The sequence below is a fragment of the Microtus pennsylvanicus genome, chromosome 1 (genome assembly GCF_037038515.1).
Source record: "Microtus pennsylvanicus isolate mMicPen1 chromosome 1, mMicPen1.hap1, whole genome shotgun sequence".
NCBI classification, from domain to species: domain Eukaryota; kingdom Metazoa; phylum Chordata; class Mammalia; order Rodentia; family Cricetidae; genus Microtus; species Microtus pennsylvanicus.
Window position 1 is genome coordinate 59987532 of NC_134579.1, and position 17987 is coordinate 60005518.

The following is a 17987-nucleotide window of genomic DNA, read 5'->3' on the forward strand; positions in this document are numbered from 1 at the left end:
TAGGGTCAGCTCTAGCTCAAGCAGGACTCCATCCCTCCACTACTCACCTCAGGGGACTGTGGGATGTTGTCTAACCTAGGAGTTTCTGGCAGGACTTGGGATGGATACGGTGCCTTAAAGCACACTGAAGGCTGGTAAGGTAACTCAACAGCAGGTAAAGGTGCTTGCTACCCAACCTAACTACCTGAGTTTCATTCCAGGGGACATACATGGTGGAGGGAAAGAGCCAACTCCTCTGACCTCCACACATGTACCATGGTAATGTGTGGTCACATTCATAATCCACCAAAGCCCCCCCCCCGACACACACACACACCACACACACAAACAGATACATAAATAAATGTAGTAGAAGAACAAAGCATGCTGAGAGCGTGGGGATAAAGCTCTCACTCCTGTTTTCTCTAGTGTAAACTGGCCCATCCGAGAACTCCAGAGTCCCAAAGGCCATAGGTGACAGGACTTGCACCACCCCCAACCAAGAATGTGAAACACCAGCAAACAAAAGTCTCATCCAAATTAGGAAGCAAGCAGCTCTGCCCCGCGTGAGTGTGGCCATCGGGCTGTGCCTAGTGTTTGTCTTGCCCACGGGTCCCTTCGGACCCACAATGTTCTCAAGGTTGAACTGTCGCTGATGCCAAGCCCCAGTTCCATACCAGCATGCCACCACCCACTGTTTCCTAAACTCAGATAACTCTTCTCAATCAGTAATGGGCACAGGGCCCCCAGCTGACCTCAGTTTCAGGTACCCCCCGTTTCCCAGTCTGCAAGCATAGCTCTTTCCATGAGGGTGGGGGGACATTAAACAACTCATTGCTATAGGTCTGCTCACAGGGGCCCAGGGTGGGGTGCCAGGAGAAGGTTCTGCCAGACAGACACCAAGGCACAGCGTGTACTGCACAAACCAGAAAGCCAATTCTCGTCACAGTAGAGTCATGTATACATCCAAGGGCCCTCAGCAGGGAGTCCATCCCGTAAATGACAGAGGAAAAGGAATGGCTACTCCAACTCAGGCTCTGGCTACAAGTGACCACCAAGAGGACTGCAGCTTCATGCTCTGACAGTGACCCAGGCAGGTACAGGCACCCCAACTTCACTACCCTCACCCCTGTTTACCTTCTTGGGAGAGGACGATGAATTTCGTGGTCTTGAGTGTCTTTCCATTCAGTGTCCAGGTGACAGTGGCTGGGGGGTCAGAGGTCACCTGGCACTGGAGCAGCAGCTTCTCGCCCTCGGCTACACGGACGTCTTGCAGCTTTTCCTTGAAGACTGGGGCCGAGCCTTGGCTCTCGGGTCTTTTCTCATTGCCTGTGGCTCCGGCATGGCTTTTCTTATAGTTCACATCATTCTTAACCTCCTTGAGCTCTTCTTTCCCAGCTGCTTTCGGGGTCTCAGCAGGCTTGGTACTGGCCATGGGCTTCGGGGTCTCAGTAGACTGTGCATTGCCCACGGGTTTCAGGGACCCTGCAGGCTGTGCATTGGCTACGGGTTTCAGGGTCTCAGTGGGTTTGGCATTGGCTGCAGGCTTCAGGGTCTCAGCAGGCTTGGCATTGCCTATGGGTTTCAGGGTCTCAGCAGGCTTGGCATTGCCTATGGGTTTCAGGGTCTCAGCAGGCTTGGCATTGCCTATGGGTTTCAGGGCCCCAACCGGCTGTGTGTTGCCTACAGGCGTGGGGCTTTCCCCGGCCTTGACGTTCAAGACCTCAGCATTGTTGCTCCCATTCTCTGAGGGTGATTTCTTCTTGCCACCTAGCACTGAGCGGAAGTCTGGGGTGGCAGCTTTTGGGGGTGGGACCTTCTCAGGAACGGGGGTCTTAGGGGTCCCCTTCTTGGCTAGGACAGAGCGGAAGTCAACCTGCTGGGGGCTATGTACCTTCCTTTCTTCCTCGGACATGGTCTTTGGCTTCACTTGCCGTTGAAGGTTGGCGCGAAAATCCATCTGCTCGGCTGGGATCTCCTTCAGGTCTTCTTCTGATACGGTCTTGGTGCTCACCTTCTTTCCCAGGAGTTCACGGAAATCCAGCTGCCCCACCTCCTGTTGGCGGATGGCCTCTTCTGTGTGTAGCCTGGTCTCCACCCGTCTCTTCAACAGCCCCCTCACGTCTTCTCCGTCTTCCTCCTCTGGCCAACCTTGCCCTCTTGCTGGCCAGCTGGGCCTCAGGGTCCCATCACGGTCACCATCACCATGAGCTTCAACTCCTCCACCACAGAGGCCCTCACAGGCAGCAGGCTCCCGCCCCCTGCAGCAACCAGTGAAGGAAAAAGGGAAAGTAGCAAGAGGAAAAGGGGCTGGGTAAGGCAGAAACGTCAGGGGAGAGCAAATCCCTGAGGGCGGAGGGTAGAGAGGAGGGGGAAGGGGACGTGGGGGCCGGCCAGGCTGTGTTTATAGAAGGGAACATTGGTGAGAGGCGCTCACTTGCCTAGTTGGTTTATTATATCCGTAATGACTTCAGTAGCCTTATAAGGGTGTGTGCAAAAAAAAAATAATAAAATAAAGAAAAAGAAACACACATCACCCCCTTCTTCGCCTTCCCCTGCCCTCCCTCCTTCATCCCCTTCCAATCTTTCCCTTTGGCTCTGGTAGCCTCAGTAGGAGGACACAAACAATCCCAGGCTTCGAGGCCAGGAGGAGGGTGGGGAGTGCAGGAGCCTGACCAGGCAGCTCCTGGGGGCACTCACCGTGGTTGGGCTCTGGCGGGTCTGTTCTGCAGCATCAGTGACACCTGGCAACTGCACTCGCCAACCCGGTTCCTGGCGAAGTCAAGGACAGTACAGTAAGGACTATGAGACTCCCTGGGCAAAGGACCTATTCAGCCCAGGGCTGGAAGAAAGGCAAGGCAAGTGTAGACCTGGTCACGAGCTCATGGGCCATCAGGGATGAAGGAGGCCTAGGGTTTAGCTGTGGCATCCTTCCCAGACTTAGATTTAGGGTAGATCTCTCACCTTGTGGTCAACCTTGATTTTTATAGTTCTGAATTAAAGAGAAGGGAGACGGGAAAAAAAAACCTATCTGAGGCGGCAGCAGCATGTACAAGTGGGAATTCTTTCTTAACTACCAGTTAATCACTCAGTCCAAGAAGAAAGGCTGCCGGGGGCTACGATGAAGCCGCTGGTCTATGCACACAGGCCCTGCTCAGATACCCGCCATCTGATTCTCCAATGGCCGAATTCTCCCTGAAAACAGTCCCAGCCTTCTCCCTCAACATTCTGTGTTGTTCCGTGTTAAAAACCTAACAAGCGTGTCTCCCAACATGGGTGGCCTTTCTTTTCCTTCTTCAGGCGGGGAGGGCTTGCGATTCTCTAAGCTCATAGACCTTTTCAGCCTCGAGGGGTGCACACTGGATGAGGCCCCTTTTCTTAGGCAGGGGCTGAGTGGTTAACAGGGCAGATTGGCAGATTCAAAGCAGAGAGTCCTCTGGCCTACAAGGTTGCCCTCTGCTGGCACTTCTGAGTGCTGTTTAGGGAAGGAGCAAGTCCACCATTCCGAGGACTAAACTTTCTATCCAGGATTGTCTGGCCCTCACGACGGCCACATGCTTTGTCTTGCTCTCAGCAACATGCCAGCTAAGTTCGGAAAGGGTAGGAAAACAGAGGAGGCTGTGGGGATCGTGGGAGGCAGTTCTGGGACTCTCAGGTCTCACTCAGTCCCCTAACGCCTTCACAACACTGCTAGGTTTGAGGGACCCTTTGAGATCCCAAGACAGGTAAAGCAGTTGCCAGCTCTGGGACCTCTTCCTTACATAGCCCGACTCACTTCACCTGTGGCTCCAACAGACTAGAGGCAGCGCTGCTCTTTTAGGACAATGGAGGGGGTGAAGGTTAAATAATGTGCTAAACTCACAGAATTAAGTAGCAGGGCCAGGGGCCAGGACATACTAGACTTGTGGCCTGTATGCAGGTTCTACATTGTTCATCAGAAATAGTTTGCTCTGGGACCCTCGTGTGTTTCTTACAATGTCTGTATACATGTGTGCCTTAACCATACGAGTGGATACACACATAAGTGTATGGATCCATCTGGTAGGAATCTACACCTTGAATCAGGGAATGCATGCTTATGCCTCCTGCTGCCACAGTGGTACATCCACCTCATTCTGTCTGCTACATCCTCATGGAAAGATGCTAGTGGCCTACAGGATGGTTCTGCTCTTGGGGTCTTGGGCAGGGACCTTTGGGAAACTAGGGCAGATCGGCAGATCTACTTGCTCCCTTTGGGCCTCTCTCACCTGTTGGGGCCTCCTCCTTGGCCCCAGCATTGCCTTTATGTTATACCTGGCCGTGCCTCTGTAGATCCCTTCATGTAACCTCAGCTACCCCATTCTTCTCTCCTCTCCTTACAGCCCCCCCACCCCCGGTTTGTTCCTTCCTCAAGCCCAGGGTCTCCAAAGTTACCAGTTCAAGCAGCCTGAAGAGTCCAGGCTACACCTCTGCTTACCAAGCAACTCGTTAGTGCCAGGCTGTGGGCATGATCCCTGAGGCCCCCATTCTGCCAGACCCTGCTCCACACTGTCCCGTGCCTGATGCTGGCCAATGGGTGTTTACTTGGTAGCTCTTTTCTACTTTTCCTCACGGAGTTTCCTCTTGTCAGAAAGACAAAACCCAGGCATAGAAATTAGGAGCAAATACTGACCAGACGGCCCCACTTTACCCTAGCCATACCCCAGGAGGCTGTGATCAGAGCTGGACTGCCTGATGAGTTGGAGCCAGGCTTATCTATATCTCCCCATGGAAGGACACAGTAAGGGCTTTCTTCATCATCATGATCTGTCCCCATTGGGGGGGGGAGCACAGACAAAGATCAAGTCCCAGGGTCTCTGGTTCCACCTACCCCCAGATCTCACCCCGAGGTATTCAGACAGCTGAGGTGGCAGAGCACCGAGACACCATGGCCACTGGGATAATTATCTTGAAAGCCAAAATGCAAATCTCTATTGGGTCTTTAAGGCAAGTCATGGGTTTTCCTGGAGCCTAGAGAGCTCATAAGACCTTCACTGGGGTCATCTACCAGTGTCCTAACCAGCAGGAACAGCATCTCGAGACAGCTTTAGTATTACCCATAATACTCCATTACAAACTTGGGCAGAGACTGAGGCCCTGCCCTGGTCTTGCCACACAGGACACAGCAGCCATGCTGCTTGCTGCACCTACCACAAAACACGGAGACCTTTGCTTCCCCTTTCCCGAGTCCCGTAAAGAAGCTCTTGCTCTAGTTAGAAGTCTGCCTTGGGTCTCACCCCAAACCACCCGCACATAGGGTGATTTTATATACAAAGGGGAAGAATGGATTTCCTGGAAAATATCTATGTTCTCTAACATTGCAGCTGGAGTTTGGAGTTGGCTTGTTGCTAGCTCTTCTCTTGGTCAGAGCTTGTGAAGGGTAGGGAAAGTTGAAACTTAGTCTCATCCAGTACTCCATAGTAGTAGAAACTGATTGGACTCCCTTGGTGTTCTCCCGGCCCCCTAAGCCTTCCTCCTTGAAAGGCCCTCCCCCATGGGCTAGGTCTGACTTCTGTCAGGACAAAGACAGTGAGAGGGAACAAGGCCCCTGGTTGGCCTGGCAAGCACTCCTAGAGAGAACTTTCCACTGACTTTCCTTTTTTTGCTGGGGACAGAGTCAGCACCATGGTAATGGCCTCCCAGAGGAATGAGGAATCCAGACTTTGCGAGGAAAAAGACAAGGGAGACATGGGTGAACAGGCCAGCGTGAATTCCCAGGTCCCCAAATTCCCAGTGCATGGAAAGACATCCCCAGTGTAAGAATGGAGGACCATCTGATTGAAGCAAAAGACCAGGGCTTGAACTTAGGCTCAGCTCGTGACCATGAGCAGGTCAGTGACCTGAGACCTCCGTGTTTCTCATTATTAGATGAGAAGGCTAGATAATTTCTGCGTCCCTGCCAGCTGGGATAAGCTACATTTTATGGCTGTCCCCAGCTGGTCCCAGACAGTCTGCCTTTTGCCCTCCCTCTAAGGGTCTGGCAAACTTCTTCCAGCCCTTTGTTTTGAGTCCTCTGCCCCCCCTTCTTTCTCGGCTCATTTAACAGCTGGCCAAGACCTAATTTTTCTTTTTGCTTCAAAAATCTCCCAAAAAGTCAGGTGGTGGAGGCAACAGAATCAGGAATTCAAGGTTATCCATATTAAGTTTGATGCCACCTGGGCAATATGAAGTTGTATCCCACAAAATCAAACCAAACAAACAAAATCTCACACACACACATAAAAACTTCATTTCTTATAGGATATCTAGCTTGGTTAATACACGGATCATCTCAAAGTACTGTTCCTTCATCAGAAAGTACTGCCATAGCCAGTCAGTTTCTGTCCTGGTACTGGCCTCCTGAGCAAGGGTGTGGGCTCCTATCACAGAGAACAGATTTGTCCCCTGGGGAATAATGAGTTCAAGCAAAAGGCAAAGTCAGTTGACATATTCTAGGCACATGGCTGATGGTAACAGGACAACAGATAATTGTAAGAGGGTCCTGTGTTTAGTTCAGATCCACAGAGTTCTGCCCATATGGGCATAACTTCCGAGCAGACCCAAAGATTTCTAAGAAATAATGGTTTTATTTTTTTTAAAGTATATCTTTAATGCCCTAGGTATCTGGGGTGGTCTGTTATGTAGCAGTAGCTAGCTGATGTCAGTAGGTATCTGGGGTGGTCTACTGTGTAGCAGTAGCTAGCTGATCTAAGTAGAAAGTACATGCTCACAATTATTGTAGGCACAGTCTTCCATCACAGCAAACGCCTTTGCATGTGGCTTAGAGAGCTGATACTGATGAACACCATGGGCTCAGCATGGGGAATTTATACAGTTCAGGAAGGAAGCTACAAAGTAGTCAGGCACCCATTACCTGTCTAAGCCTAGATAAACAATCCTTTATGAATACTAGTAGCTGTACAGAAAAGGCAGAGAAAGATCAAGGCATGCATGCTCTCTGCCTCTTGCCATATGATGCCATGAGACTTTGCCAGCAGGAAGGCCATCACCTTCCTGCTACCACCCTGGGACCTACAGAGACCTTTGTTTATAAAGTTATCAAGTTTCGGGCATTTCATTACAGCAACAGGAAATAAACTAACACATCAGTCCACAGAAACTGAACAAGTATTTGCTGTTTTAAATTGGCAAGTGTGGAGGGATTTGCTACACAGCAAAAGGTACCTAATACTAACACATCCCCTTAAACCTCTACCCTCCCATATCCATACCATCTTTCCTGGCTCCTTCTCTCTTGAGAGAGGGTATAATTGTGTAGCCTCGGCTGGCCTCAAGTCTACCGTGACCCTCCTGATCCAGCCTCCCAAATGCTGAGATTAAGATGTGAGCTACCAGGCCTGCTTCACGTTTCTGCATCTTTCATAGTCTTTACACCCCACATAATATCTCGAGTCAATATGTAATGCTAGAGGCTCCTGGGTACCAAGTTCCCGGGGAACTGAGCTCAGAGGGAAGGGCTCTCCTCAAGGACCTGTCCTATTCAACTGCAAGAACCAAGAGCATGGTAACCACACTGGGCCCGTGCCAGCTGCGGTTTCCTCTGGCTTCCCAGTCCTAGCCCAGGAGTCTGAGGAGGGGGTGAGGAAGACTCACTTGAGCATGATCTCATACTGGCCGGCATGCCAGGGCTGTACGTTCTTTAGGACTAAGGTGAACACGTCCTCATTCTGTAACAGCTCGAAGTGGCCGTTATCCTTGGAGAGGGCTTTGCCATCTCGGAGCCAGTGCACAGTTGGGAAGGGGTCTCCAGCTATGGCACAGGAGATGAGGACACTCTGGCCCAAGCAGGCTGTCACTGAACGAGGCTTGCTGATGAACCAGGGCTGGGTGCCGTCATGAGGCTCTGGAAGTAAGCAAGGGGAAAAAACATTGGGACGGAAGCTCTTCAGCACAGGGCTTGGCATCCACTCCATCCTCCATGAGGGCAAAGGGTCAGGAGACCTTGGTAACAGAAGTGTGTTACCAAAGACTAAGTGGTCCAGAAGGTTCTTGGACAGGGTATGCAGATACAGCACATACTTCTTGAAAATCTGCCTCAGTTATGTTATCAGACGATACTATTGGAGTGAATTTATGTAAGTCAAAGTGAGGGCAGCGAACCGCGACAGTATGGAGTCCCAGGCGGGTGCTCCAGATGTGTATCCAGTCTGACTGCTGGGAACTGCTGCTCACTGCATGTGTGTATCTCACGTTTCTTCTTTAAAAGGAGGCCTCCACAGAAAGGACTCAAATGTGTAATTCATATCCCAAACCATCAGCACCAAACTTTACGGAATTACCTCAGCAATCCATCCAGTTTAGCAGCAGCCCAGAGAGAGCTGGGACCACAGGAAGCTGGGAAGGAAACCCCACTCTGCAAGAGTTTGAGATGGAGACAGTAATCTGCCTCTGGCTGCAATGGGACCAGAGTGGTCTCCTGTGTTTCCCTCACCTCTAAATGGCTTTTGAAGAATCTGGAATGCCACCCTCCCCACCCCCACCCCCATGCCAAAGGAGCTCAGGTTCACCTTGCACAGTGAGTACGGCCTGGGTGCGGACTTCTCCAGCACTGTTCCAGGCCTCACAGGTATATGTGCCCGTGTCCTCTGGGAACACCTCCTGGATACACAGGCTGTGCCGGCCACCCTTCTGTTCAAAGTGGAAGTCTTCTGACTCCTGGATCTCATTCTCATTGTGAAACCATATGACTTCTGGAGGGGGGTTCCCTGAGCAGAGAGTAGCAACAGAAGATTGTGAGAGAGGGACTTCCCTAGCCAGGAAGCAACTGTGCACTGAACATGCTAATGCTGGGCTAAACAAGCTACCAAAGGCTTTGCCTTAGTTTCCTCACATGTTCTGCCTTGTAGGATCGTTAAGAGAAACAACCGAGTTAATCTAACCTTTGTGAGCTGCTCACAGGATGGCGTGTAGCGCAAAGAGAACACCTAGCCCTGAAGGTGTTTCTGCCCTGCCTCCCATGGAGACTCCACAGGCAGGCAATGGTGATGCCACAGTAGCTCCCTTGCAGACTATCACCAGAGAGAACTCTGTAAGCACGGGGCCAGCACACAGGACCACCACAGAAATGTGGTCTCGGGACCCCAGCTTGCAGAGGATTGGTTGGTGATGGGTAGGAGTGCCAGCCTGTGCTTCTGGAATGTGTTGGGGGTACAGATCAATGGCCATGTGAGGGTTTTCATAGGTATGAAAGCTGACCACGAGGCTCTACTTCCAGAGGAGTGAAACCCCTGGGGAGACTTTAGAGTGAGCAGATGGCCATTTGTCTGCACTGGACAAGCACAGGTCTGGAGATCAGGTGCCAAGTGCCTCTTATCTCTTTCAATTGGGTGTCAGTGAGATCCAATTGGCATGGCAAATGTGGAAAAGAGACCTAGCCTCTGTTTGAAGCTGTCATGGAAAGACCTTCATCCTCTAGGAGCCTCTAGGAGCCTCTAGGGATCATCACCTCCTCAAGGACAAGTCCTCAGGTCCTGTGATGGTTCATATTTATTGCTTTTGCAGGTCTAGAGGAACTAGGAAGCCAGAGATGGGCCCTCCTAGTTTTCAGAGGCACTGATAGAAACCACGAACCACAGATGCATCCAAAGGTACTAGGTCTACTCTGTCTTGAGTGTGGAGCTGGGACTTTGTGAGCCTCTCCTGCTAACCCCAGCAAGGGGCACGAGAGCTTTGTCTCTGTGCAAGCCATATTTCTTTGCCTGTTTTAGAAGGATCTCTGATTATCAGCTTTCTACCTCAGAATCTGACTGGAGCAACTCAGATGGCTGCGGAGACTCGAGACCTCACACGAGCTCATTCTGCACCATCTAAAAACTTTCTAGAAAGTCTTTAGGGTTTTTTTTTAAGTACAGGCTTATATTTTCTACAAATTGGATAGTTTGACTTCCTCTTTTCCTATTTGCAACCTTTTCATTTCTTTCCCTTGACTTATTGCTCTGGCTAAGATACCAACCACTATATCGATTAAGATCAGAAAGACTAGGCACCCCTGTTTTTTTTCCTCATATGACTTGAAAGTAGAAGGGGGACTATTTGGGAAATAGAAGGGGGCTGGTGGGAGGAAAGGAAAGGTAACTAGTAAATACAGTTAAACTATATGATTCTTTTGAATAAATATAAAACTCGTTATTTTCTTACAATGAACATGTACCAATTAAAAAAGAGTTGGAATTATATAAAACAAAAAACCAAAACCCCAAACTTTCCATTGGGACTAGGCACATTAATCTTTGCCATCTTCTTCCTCTGGACCATATAGCCCTCAATCTATAAATGATACCCACACAGCAGGAGAAGCCAAGAGGCTCCATTCCTTTGAACCCCTTGCTGATGGTTCCACAATGATTTTCTGGGCACCTAGGAACAATACCCATTGCCACATGGTCACCCTCTCACACACCCCGAGGAGAGAGCGGTATGGACAGACCTGACACCTGGACTGTCATGGTGACCTGGCTTCCATCCATGACTTTGAGATCAGAGAGGCCTTGCAGGAAGATGGGTGCAACGGGCTTGCTGGGAGCCGGGGGCGGAAGGTGCTCCCTCTCTCCTTTACTCTTCTTTTCTGTGTTGTGGGAATAAAATGGGAGAGAAACATTCTATTCTTTCACACACTCAACAAACACACTAGACGACAGAGTTGTGCTGAAGCTCGGGTCTCATGCCTGTCGGGAGGCTCTGGAGAGCACAGGGGACAAGGCAGGCCCCATGTCACTACTTGACGTGACGATGCTCTTGCTTGACAGCAGAGACTAAACAGTGAAGTTCCATGGAGTCTTGGGCAAGCAAGCTCGGCTTCCCGAGGAGAACCTCGGGGAGAAAGTTCACACTTGGCATCTTCATAAAGATTTTCCCCTTTAAATTCTCTTTGCTCTTTTGAATTAAGTGATTCACTCATGTGACACAGAACTCAAAAGATGCCAGAAGGCCTATGTGAAGTCTCCCTTCCAACCCCGCTCGCCCCCTGGCACTGTCTCCCCAGCAGTAAACAATGCTTGGATTCTTCTTAATCCTGCCAGACATGATCTGTGTGTACAACGCACACAGCAAACAGAACAATTCTCTTTCTTCTTCTTCCTTCTCCTCCCAGTCCCTTCTTACCTCTTCTTTCAGTGCTGGGAAGCAAATCTGGAATCTCAGATATAAACACCTACTCTACTACCAACCTCTACTTCTGGGATCACTTCTTGCCTTTTCTGAAAAATAGACTAAAGCTAGGTGTAGTGACACACACCTCTAATCGCTGCACTCAGGAGGCAGAGGCAAGAGAAAGGTGGGCTTGAGGCCAATTTAGGGTATGGCCATGTCTCGGCTAAACAAAACAACGCTACTGGTGGGCTGCAACTCAGTGATTGAGTGGCAGCCTCACCCGTACAAGGGTTAGGATTCATTTTTAAGCCTCCCCTCCATCTCTCTCTCACACACGTGTGTGTGTGTGTGTGTATGTGTGTGAGAGAGAGAGAGAGAGAGAGAGAGAGAGAGAGAGAGAGAGATATCAAACCAGAGAACCTGACAGCATATCAGTGGGTGCGCTCAGCGAGGGGTGGGAGATGGATCAGAAAAGAGCACTGAGGAATGCTTAAGAGAAACAGAAATGTTCACTTTTTAGTCCTTGGTAAATGTTCCATGGTTATACACATGTCTTCTGAACTCATTAGGTTCAACTTCTAAAATACACGCAGCTTAGTGTACTTTTATAAGACTTCAGCAAACCTGGGAGAGGGTCAAAAGGAGTGCGTTAGCTAAGGGCAAAGACCGGGACAGGTCTCTGGGTACAGGCCTGGTCCACCACTACTCAGCTCTCTGATACACAGGAGGGCTTTTCCTTATTCTTGCCATCTATGCCCAAGCTGGCTTTAGCCAGTCTCTAGGAGGTAAAGCGCTGGCTGCTTCCAATGCAGGACGAGCCCTTCACGATCCAGTGTCTGTTCTCCTCTGTAGCCTTTTGCTGTTTCTTGTTTGTTTGTTTGTTTTCTGGTACTGTAGGGCATAAGATTAGCAGGGCAGGTACTATGGTTTGAATTTATTAAAACTCAGGGTGAACAGCAGCAAATGATTATTTTTTATGTGTTTGCTGTATTGGGTATCAAACTCAGGGCCTGAGATAAGCAAGGGTTCTACATGATCTTTGAGAGTCATAAAGAAACTTCACTCCCAAAACAAAAGCATTGGAAAGGGGTCCTCTGAAAGGCAATAGGTCATGGAGACAGCACCCTTATGAAGGGATAAAGCCTTTCTCAAGAGATGGATAAAGCTCTTTAGACAACGGATTAGTTATCTCAGGAGTGAGTGGGTCTCATGGAACCGGATTGGTTAAGGTGAGAACCATGTTCTAAAGTGAGCCTGGAGCCTACACTGATCCTGTCTTCAGCATGCACTTGTACACGGCCCCATTTCTACTGCTTCTTAGCTCTGATAGGACAGAGAGTGAGACATTCATGAAGACCTGTGAAAACATCTGTGTCTCCCTTTCTGACCTCTAGAAGTAGGAACTAAGGCAAGCTCGTTATAAAGTATCCATCTTCGGGCATCTTTTTATAACTGGAACCACACTAATGTCTCTAACTTACAATCAAAGTTTCAAGGGAGTATTTTGGGTCTCCAACACCACAGGGAAATACATTCCAAACCTCGTTTCAAACTCTAGAACTTGGGATAGTTTCCAGGGTGTTTTCTCTACCATCTTAATTTTTACCTGGGGCCACCAAAAGCAAAGCTCCCCCAGTCCAGCCTCTGGGACCATGGAAGGATAAGGCCCAGAGGGCTGAATAAAGGTCAGAATGAAGCTTCTTCCCAGCCAATGTCCCAGGGAGGATAAGGAGCAGACACACAAGAGCAGCGAAGACAGATACGCTCCATCCCACCTCTGGCCACCAGGTAGGGTTCTTGATCCCCTGCCCGCCTCTCAGGTTTTCCCTTTTGATGGAGTGCAGCTGCTCGAGGGGTCTTGGCAGGAGGCTGTGGAAGTGGACTTAGGGAGCCTGTGTTGGAAATGTACAAATCTACCTCATGTCCCTGCCTGGGCTGCCGCAGTCAGGAAAGCTGGCTGCCTCTGGAGGGTTGAGGAATTTCCTGTCTTGCACAGATTGAGAGGGCTCGAGGACAAAATGTTTTCCCTCTCTAGAGGACTCCCTGTTCCTGCTCTGCCTCTCGGCCCAAGCCATGGAGCTCCATACAGATGGACTGGAATTCTTTCTGGGTGCGGCAGGAACATCCAGATTCCAGCTTGCTTGCCTTCCAGTCGGTGGTTATCTGTTCTTCCAGGCCACCCTCTCTCAGTTCTCCCCACTGCCTGTTTCCTCACCTGGGAGCTTCAACAAAGCCACGGTACCCTGTGGATCTTGGCTGCTGGAGTCTAAGGACCTGTCTGTGCCTCCATCCTGCATGAGAAATGATGGACTGGAAGCTCCCAGGATCTAAGACCTGAATGTCTGTCCCCTGTAGCTGGACAAGAGACATGTCTTAGGTTTCTATTGCTGTGATAAAAATGACATGATCAAAATCAATTTGGGAAAGATAAGGTTTATAGATTTCAGAAGTGCGCATAACTTTCAGGTCATAGTCCATCACTAAGGAACATCAGGACAGGAACACAGAGGAGGAACTGAAACAGAGGCCATGGAGGAGTGCTGTTTACTGGCTTGCTCATTATGGCTGATTTAGTCCGCTTTTTTATTCCATCCAGGACCACTGGCCTAGGGAGTAGGGCCACCCATAGTGGGCTGGGCCCTCTAAACATCAACTGTCTACAGGCCGATTTTATAGAGGCATTTTCTCAGTTGAGGGTCCCTCCTCTCAGTTGACTCTAGTTTGCAGCAACTTGATACAAAACAAAACAAAACAAAACAACAACTAGCCAACATATGACAGAAACCTAAGACTTGGGGCCATCTCTTGGTCATAAGTAGATCTCTGCCTCTACCTGAAGCCCCACATCCTCACCTGTCTCTAGGGGTTCTGTCATCTCAGGGCTCACTACTATGTCAGGAAATGCTCGGATTCAAAATTTAAAATCTGAAGAGAGATTCTGTGAAAGGTGTGTGTGGTTTTCATGCCATCATAAAGTTGAACACCCCAAGTTGAACCATCCTAAATCAGGACTGTCCACAGTCATTATCAATGGCATTGGTAGAACTGGCTAAGTCCTACCTGTCAGAGCCACACAGTGGATCCTAAAGAGCAGTGGATCCTAAGCCTCCCTCATGATTACTGACTCATTTTATTTATTTATTTATCTATCTATTTATTTATTTTTAAGTAGCCTGCAGCAAGTTCTGTGATGCCATGCTTGGAGACACCATGGGACAGATATCAAAGTAAATTAGTGGAACTTTGTTGCATCTTCCCAGGCAAGGAATGAAGGAAGCAGCTCAGGCTTTAGATCCAGAGTAGTCACTGTCCCTGACCCTGCTCTTTCTTCTCTTTAGCCCTACAGCGACAGTGGCAGGAATAACTGAATGATGGGAATTAATCTGTTCTCAAACGGGCAGGTTGATGTTCCTGTTTGTTCTGCATCCCTCCAGCAGGAGCAGGGTAAGTGACATGGGACATGACGATCATGAATTCAGGTCAGAGGACAGCAGTCAATCAATCAGCCCAAGTTCTCCACGGGGTGAGGAAATGGGTCAGCCTTCCTATAAACACACGCTGAAGGAGAGAGGGGGCCTTGGGTTCCCAGTAAGTGGCTTCTGCCGAAACCCAAAGAAAAGGAGCCTGAGTTAGCTCCTTAGAACCTCAGTCTCAAGCTGCTACGTGTTGTAGGATATTAGTTTAAGATGTGTTACATTTGTGCTGTAGACTATTTATTAAATGATGCAAAGATGTGTTATATTCTTTTATGTTGCATTTGTTTAACTCTGTAAAGCTGTGTTACTTTGCCTGTATAAACACCCAATTGGTCTAATAAAGACCTGAATGGCCAATTGCGAGACAGGAGAGAGAAATAGGAGGGGCTGCCAGGCAGAAAGAATAAACAGGAGAGGAAGAAGAGAGAAGGGGGAGGAGTGAGATAAGGAGAAGGAGAAGAGGAGGCCAGGGGCCAGCCACCCAGTCACACAGCCAACCATGGAGTAAGAATTAAAAGAAAGACATTGAATAAAGAAAGGTTAAAATGAACAAAGGCAAACATAGTTAAAGAGAAACAGGTTAATTTAATTTAGAAAAGCTGGCTAGAAACAAGCAAGCTAAGGCTGGGCATTCATAAGTAAGAATAAGACTCCGTGTATTTATTTGGGAGCTGGGTGGTGGTTCCCCAAAGAGTTAAAAAAATAATTAACTACAACTGCCCATCGTACTTAAAGCGTGTGCAGAATGTGTTAAGGTGACAAGATGACCAGGGTCGTGGAGCCAGAGCAGGTTGACCAGGACAGAGGGCCAGGCCTCCTGAGGACAAGGCAGGACACACCATAGGTGCCTCTCCAAAGGGAACCAGCGTTCTCCTGTGCTGACCACAGTAAGCTGTGACAGGGCCAAAGAGGACAAGAACATTGCTGCTCATTCATGCAGCAGATTCTTGACAACTGAGAAAAACAGAGCAGAAACAAGTCAGGCAAAAGGGGCGCTCTGTGTGTGTGTGTGTGTGTGTGTGTGTGTGCATGCGTGCGTGTGCGTGCATGTTTGTGTGTGAGTGTGCACGTGTGTGCATGTGTGTGTGTGAGCGTGCATGTGTGCGTGCATGTGTGTGTGTGTGATTAGCTATTATCAGCTACGGAAAGGCAGCACCGACAAGCAGAGTGGACTGTATACGCGACTCCACTGCAGGACTTCCAGATAATTCAAGGCAACTACATGTGAAAACAGTCGTGGGGTTGGCGGTGTAGCTCGGTTGGCAGAGTGCATGAATTAAGCTCATTTCAATCCTTAGCACCACCTAAGACCAGGCATGGTGGTGCAAACCCATGCATTCCATCAGTCCAGACAGGGAGGCAGAAGTCAGAAATTCAAATCCATCCTCCTCAGCTACATAGTGGGTTCAAGGGCCTCTCTCAAAAGACCCCACAACAATCTCTAACAACACTTTGCGTTTCTGAGTCCTGCTTGCTGTTTTGATTGAGCAGGGTCAACCCAACAACAACAAGACAAGCATCCTATCCAGGACTATGGGGATAAGCCAGAAGGGCCCCTGACAAGGTTCTCAGTGGGCACACTGCCACTCAACAGAGGAAGGTGGCCTTTCTGACTCCCCAGGGCTGCAGTGGCCAACAGACGTGAGATGTGACTGTCTGGGTCAGGCTTCTTGCTTTCTCTCTATGGATCTAAGACCAGAGGCAGGCTACTCAAATAATACCACCTGAATAGTGTGCCCATGCCCAGGGCTGCCTATTAGTCCAAATGTCTTCCTTTGAGGTGACAACAGGAAGTCAGTCTCAGGGGTGAGAGCATCCCAGCCTTCTTCATCTAGGAGGCAGGCACTGGCTTCCCACAGCACACAGACTCCAAGGAAGGAAACCCTGAGACCAGGGATGGATGCCTGTATCCAGCTCCAGTGGGGCTAGACTAAATAGACCTCTGGCTTTTCCCACAGCTGTGCTTCCTGCTCCCACTGAGAGCAAGCTCAGAGAGGCTGAGCCACAGCTCACTAGCCTCGGGCTAGCCACCCAAGGTGGGTTTATCTGTTCCTCCAATTCTTGGTCCCTGTGTCCAGCACTGAATGGACTGCCACCGTTCCACTGGGAAAAGGGAAAGGAAAACACGACCAAGAATGAGCTGTTGATAACGTCGCTCACAGACACGTGCAAATGATGATATATACATGAATGTTGTTATAGGGCTTGAGAAAGAGAAGGAAATAGAAGAAGGGAAAGAATGAGAGAGGAGAGGACAGAAAGATTGGGAAGGAACGGTGGAAGGCTGAGACAAGTAAACATTGAGGTAGGCAAACACAGGTGCCCTCCACACGCACATACACGTTCACGCACGTGCACACACGCAAACAGCAGTTCAGAGGTGCCCTCCACGTGCACACACATGCACACACAAACAGCAGCTCACAGGTGCCCTCCACGTGTACAGACAAACACACACACACACAGCAGCTCACAGGTGCCCCCCACGCACTCACACACACAAACACAGCAGCTCACAGGTGCCCCCCACGCACTCACACACACACACAGCAACTCACAGGTGCCCCCCACGCACTCACACACACACACAGCAGCTCACAGGTGCCCCCCACGCACACACACACACACAGCAGCTCACAGGTGCCCCCCACGCACACACACACACACAGCAGCTCACAGGTGCCCCACACGCACACACACACACACACACACACACACACAGAGCAGCTCACAGGTGCCCCTCCATGCACACACACACACACTCACACACACACACACACACAGACACACAGCAGCTCACAGGTGCCCCCCATGCACACACAGACACACAGCAGCTCACAGGTGCCCCCCATGCACACACACACACACAGCAGCTCACAGGTGCCCCCCATGCACACACACACACACACACACAGACACACAGCAGCTCACAGGTGCCCCCCATGCACACACACACACACAGCAGCTCACAGGTGCCCCCCATGCACACACACACACACAGCAGCTCACAGGTGCCCCCCATGCACACACACACACACACAGACACACAGCAGCTCACAGGTGCCCCCCACGCACTCACACACACAAACACAGCAGCTCACAGGTGCCCCCCACGCACTCACACACACACACAGCAACTCATAGGTGCCCCCCACGCACACACACACACACAGCAGCTCACAGGTGCCCCCCACGCACACACACACACACACAGCAGCTCACAGGTGACCCCCCCCCCACACACACACACAGCAGCTCACAGGTGCCCCCCATGCACACACACACACACACACACACACACACAGACACACAGCAGCTCACAGGTGCCCCCCATGCACACACACACACACACACACACACACACACAGACACACAGCAGCTCACAGGTGCCCCCCATGCACACACACACACACAGCAGCTCACAGG

At 50.0% G+C, this 17987-nt stretch overlaps 1 protein-coding gene across 1 annotated transcript in view; it reads right to left on the reverse strand.

The window, feature by feature from the left end:
• Mylk (myosin light chain kinase) overlaps nt 1–17987 on the reverse strand; it is a 256640-nt gene that overhangs the window by 83906 nt on the left and 154747 nt on the right. Inside the window, exons 12-16 of the mRNA XM_075965312.1 lie at nt 10424–10561; nt 8505–8702; nt 7591–7840; nt 2680–2751; nt 1117–2240 (exon numbers count right to left, since the gene is read on the reverse strand). Of these exons, the coding sequence (XP_075821427.1) occupies nt 1117–2240; nt 2680–2751; nt 7591–7840; nt 8505–8702; nt 10424–10561 (1782 nt within the window). The remainder of the gene's footprint in view (nt 1–1116; nt 2241–2679; nt 2752–7590; nt 7841–8504; nt 8703–10423; nt 10562–17987) is intronic.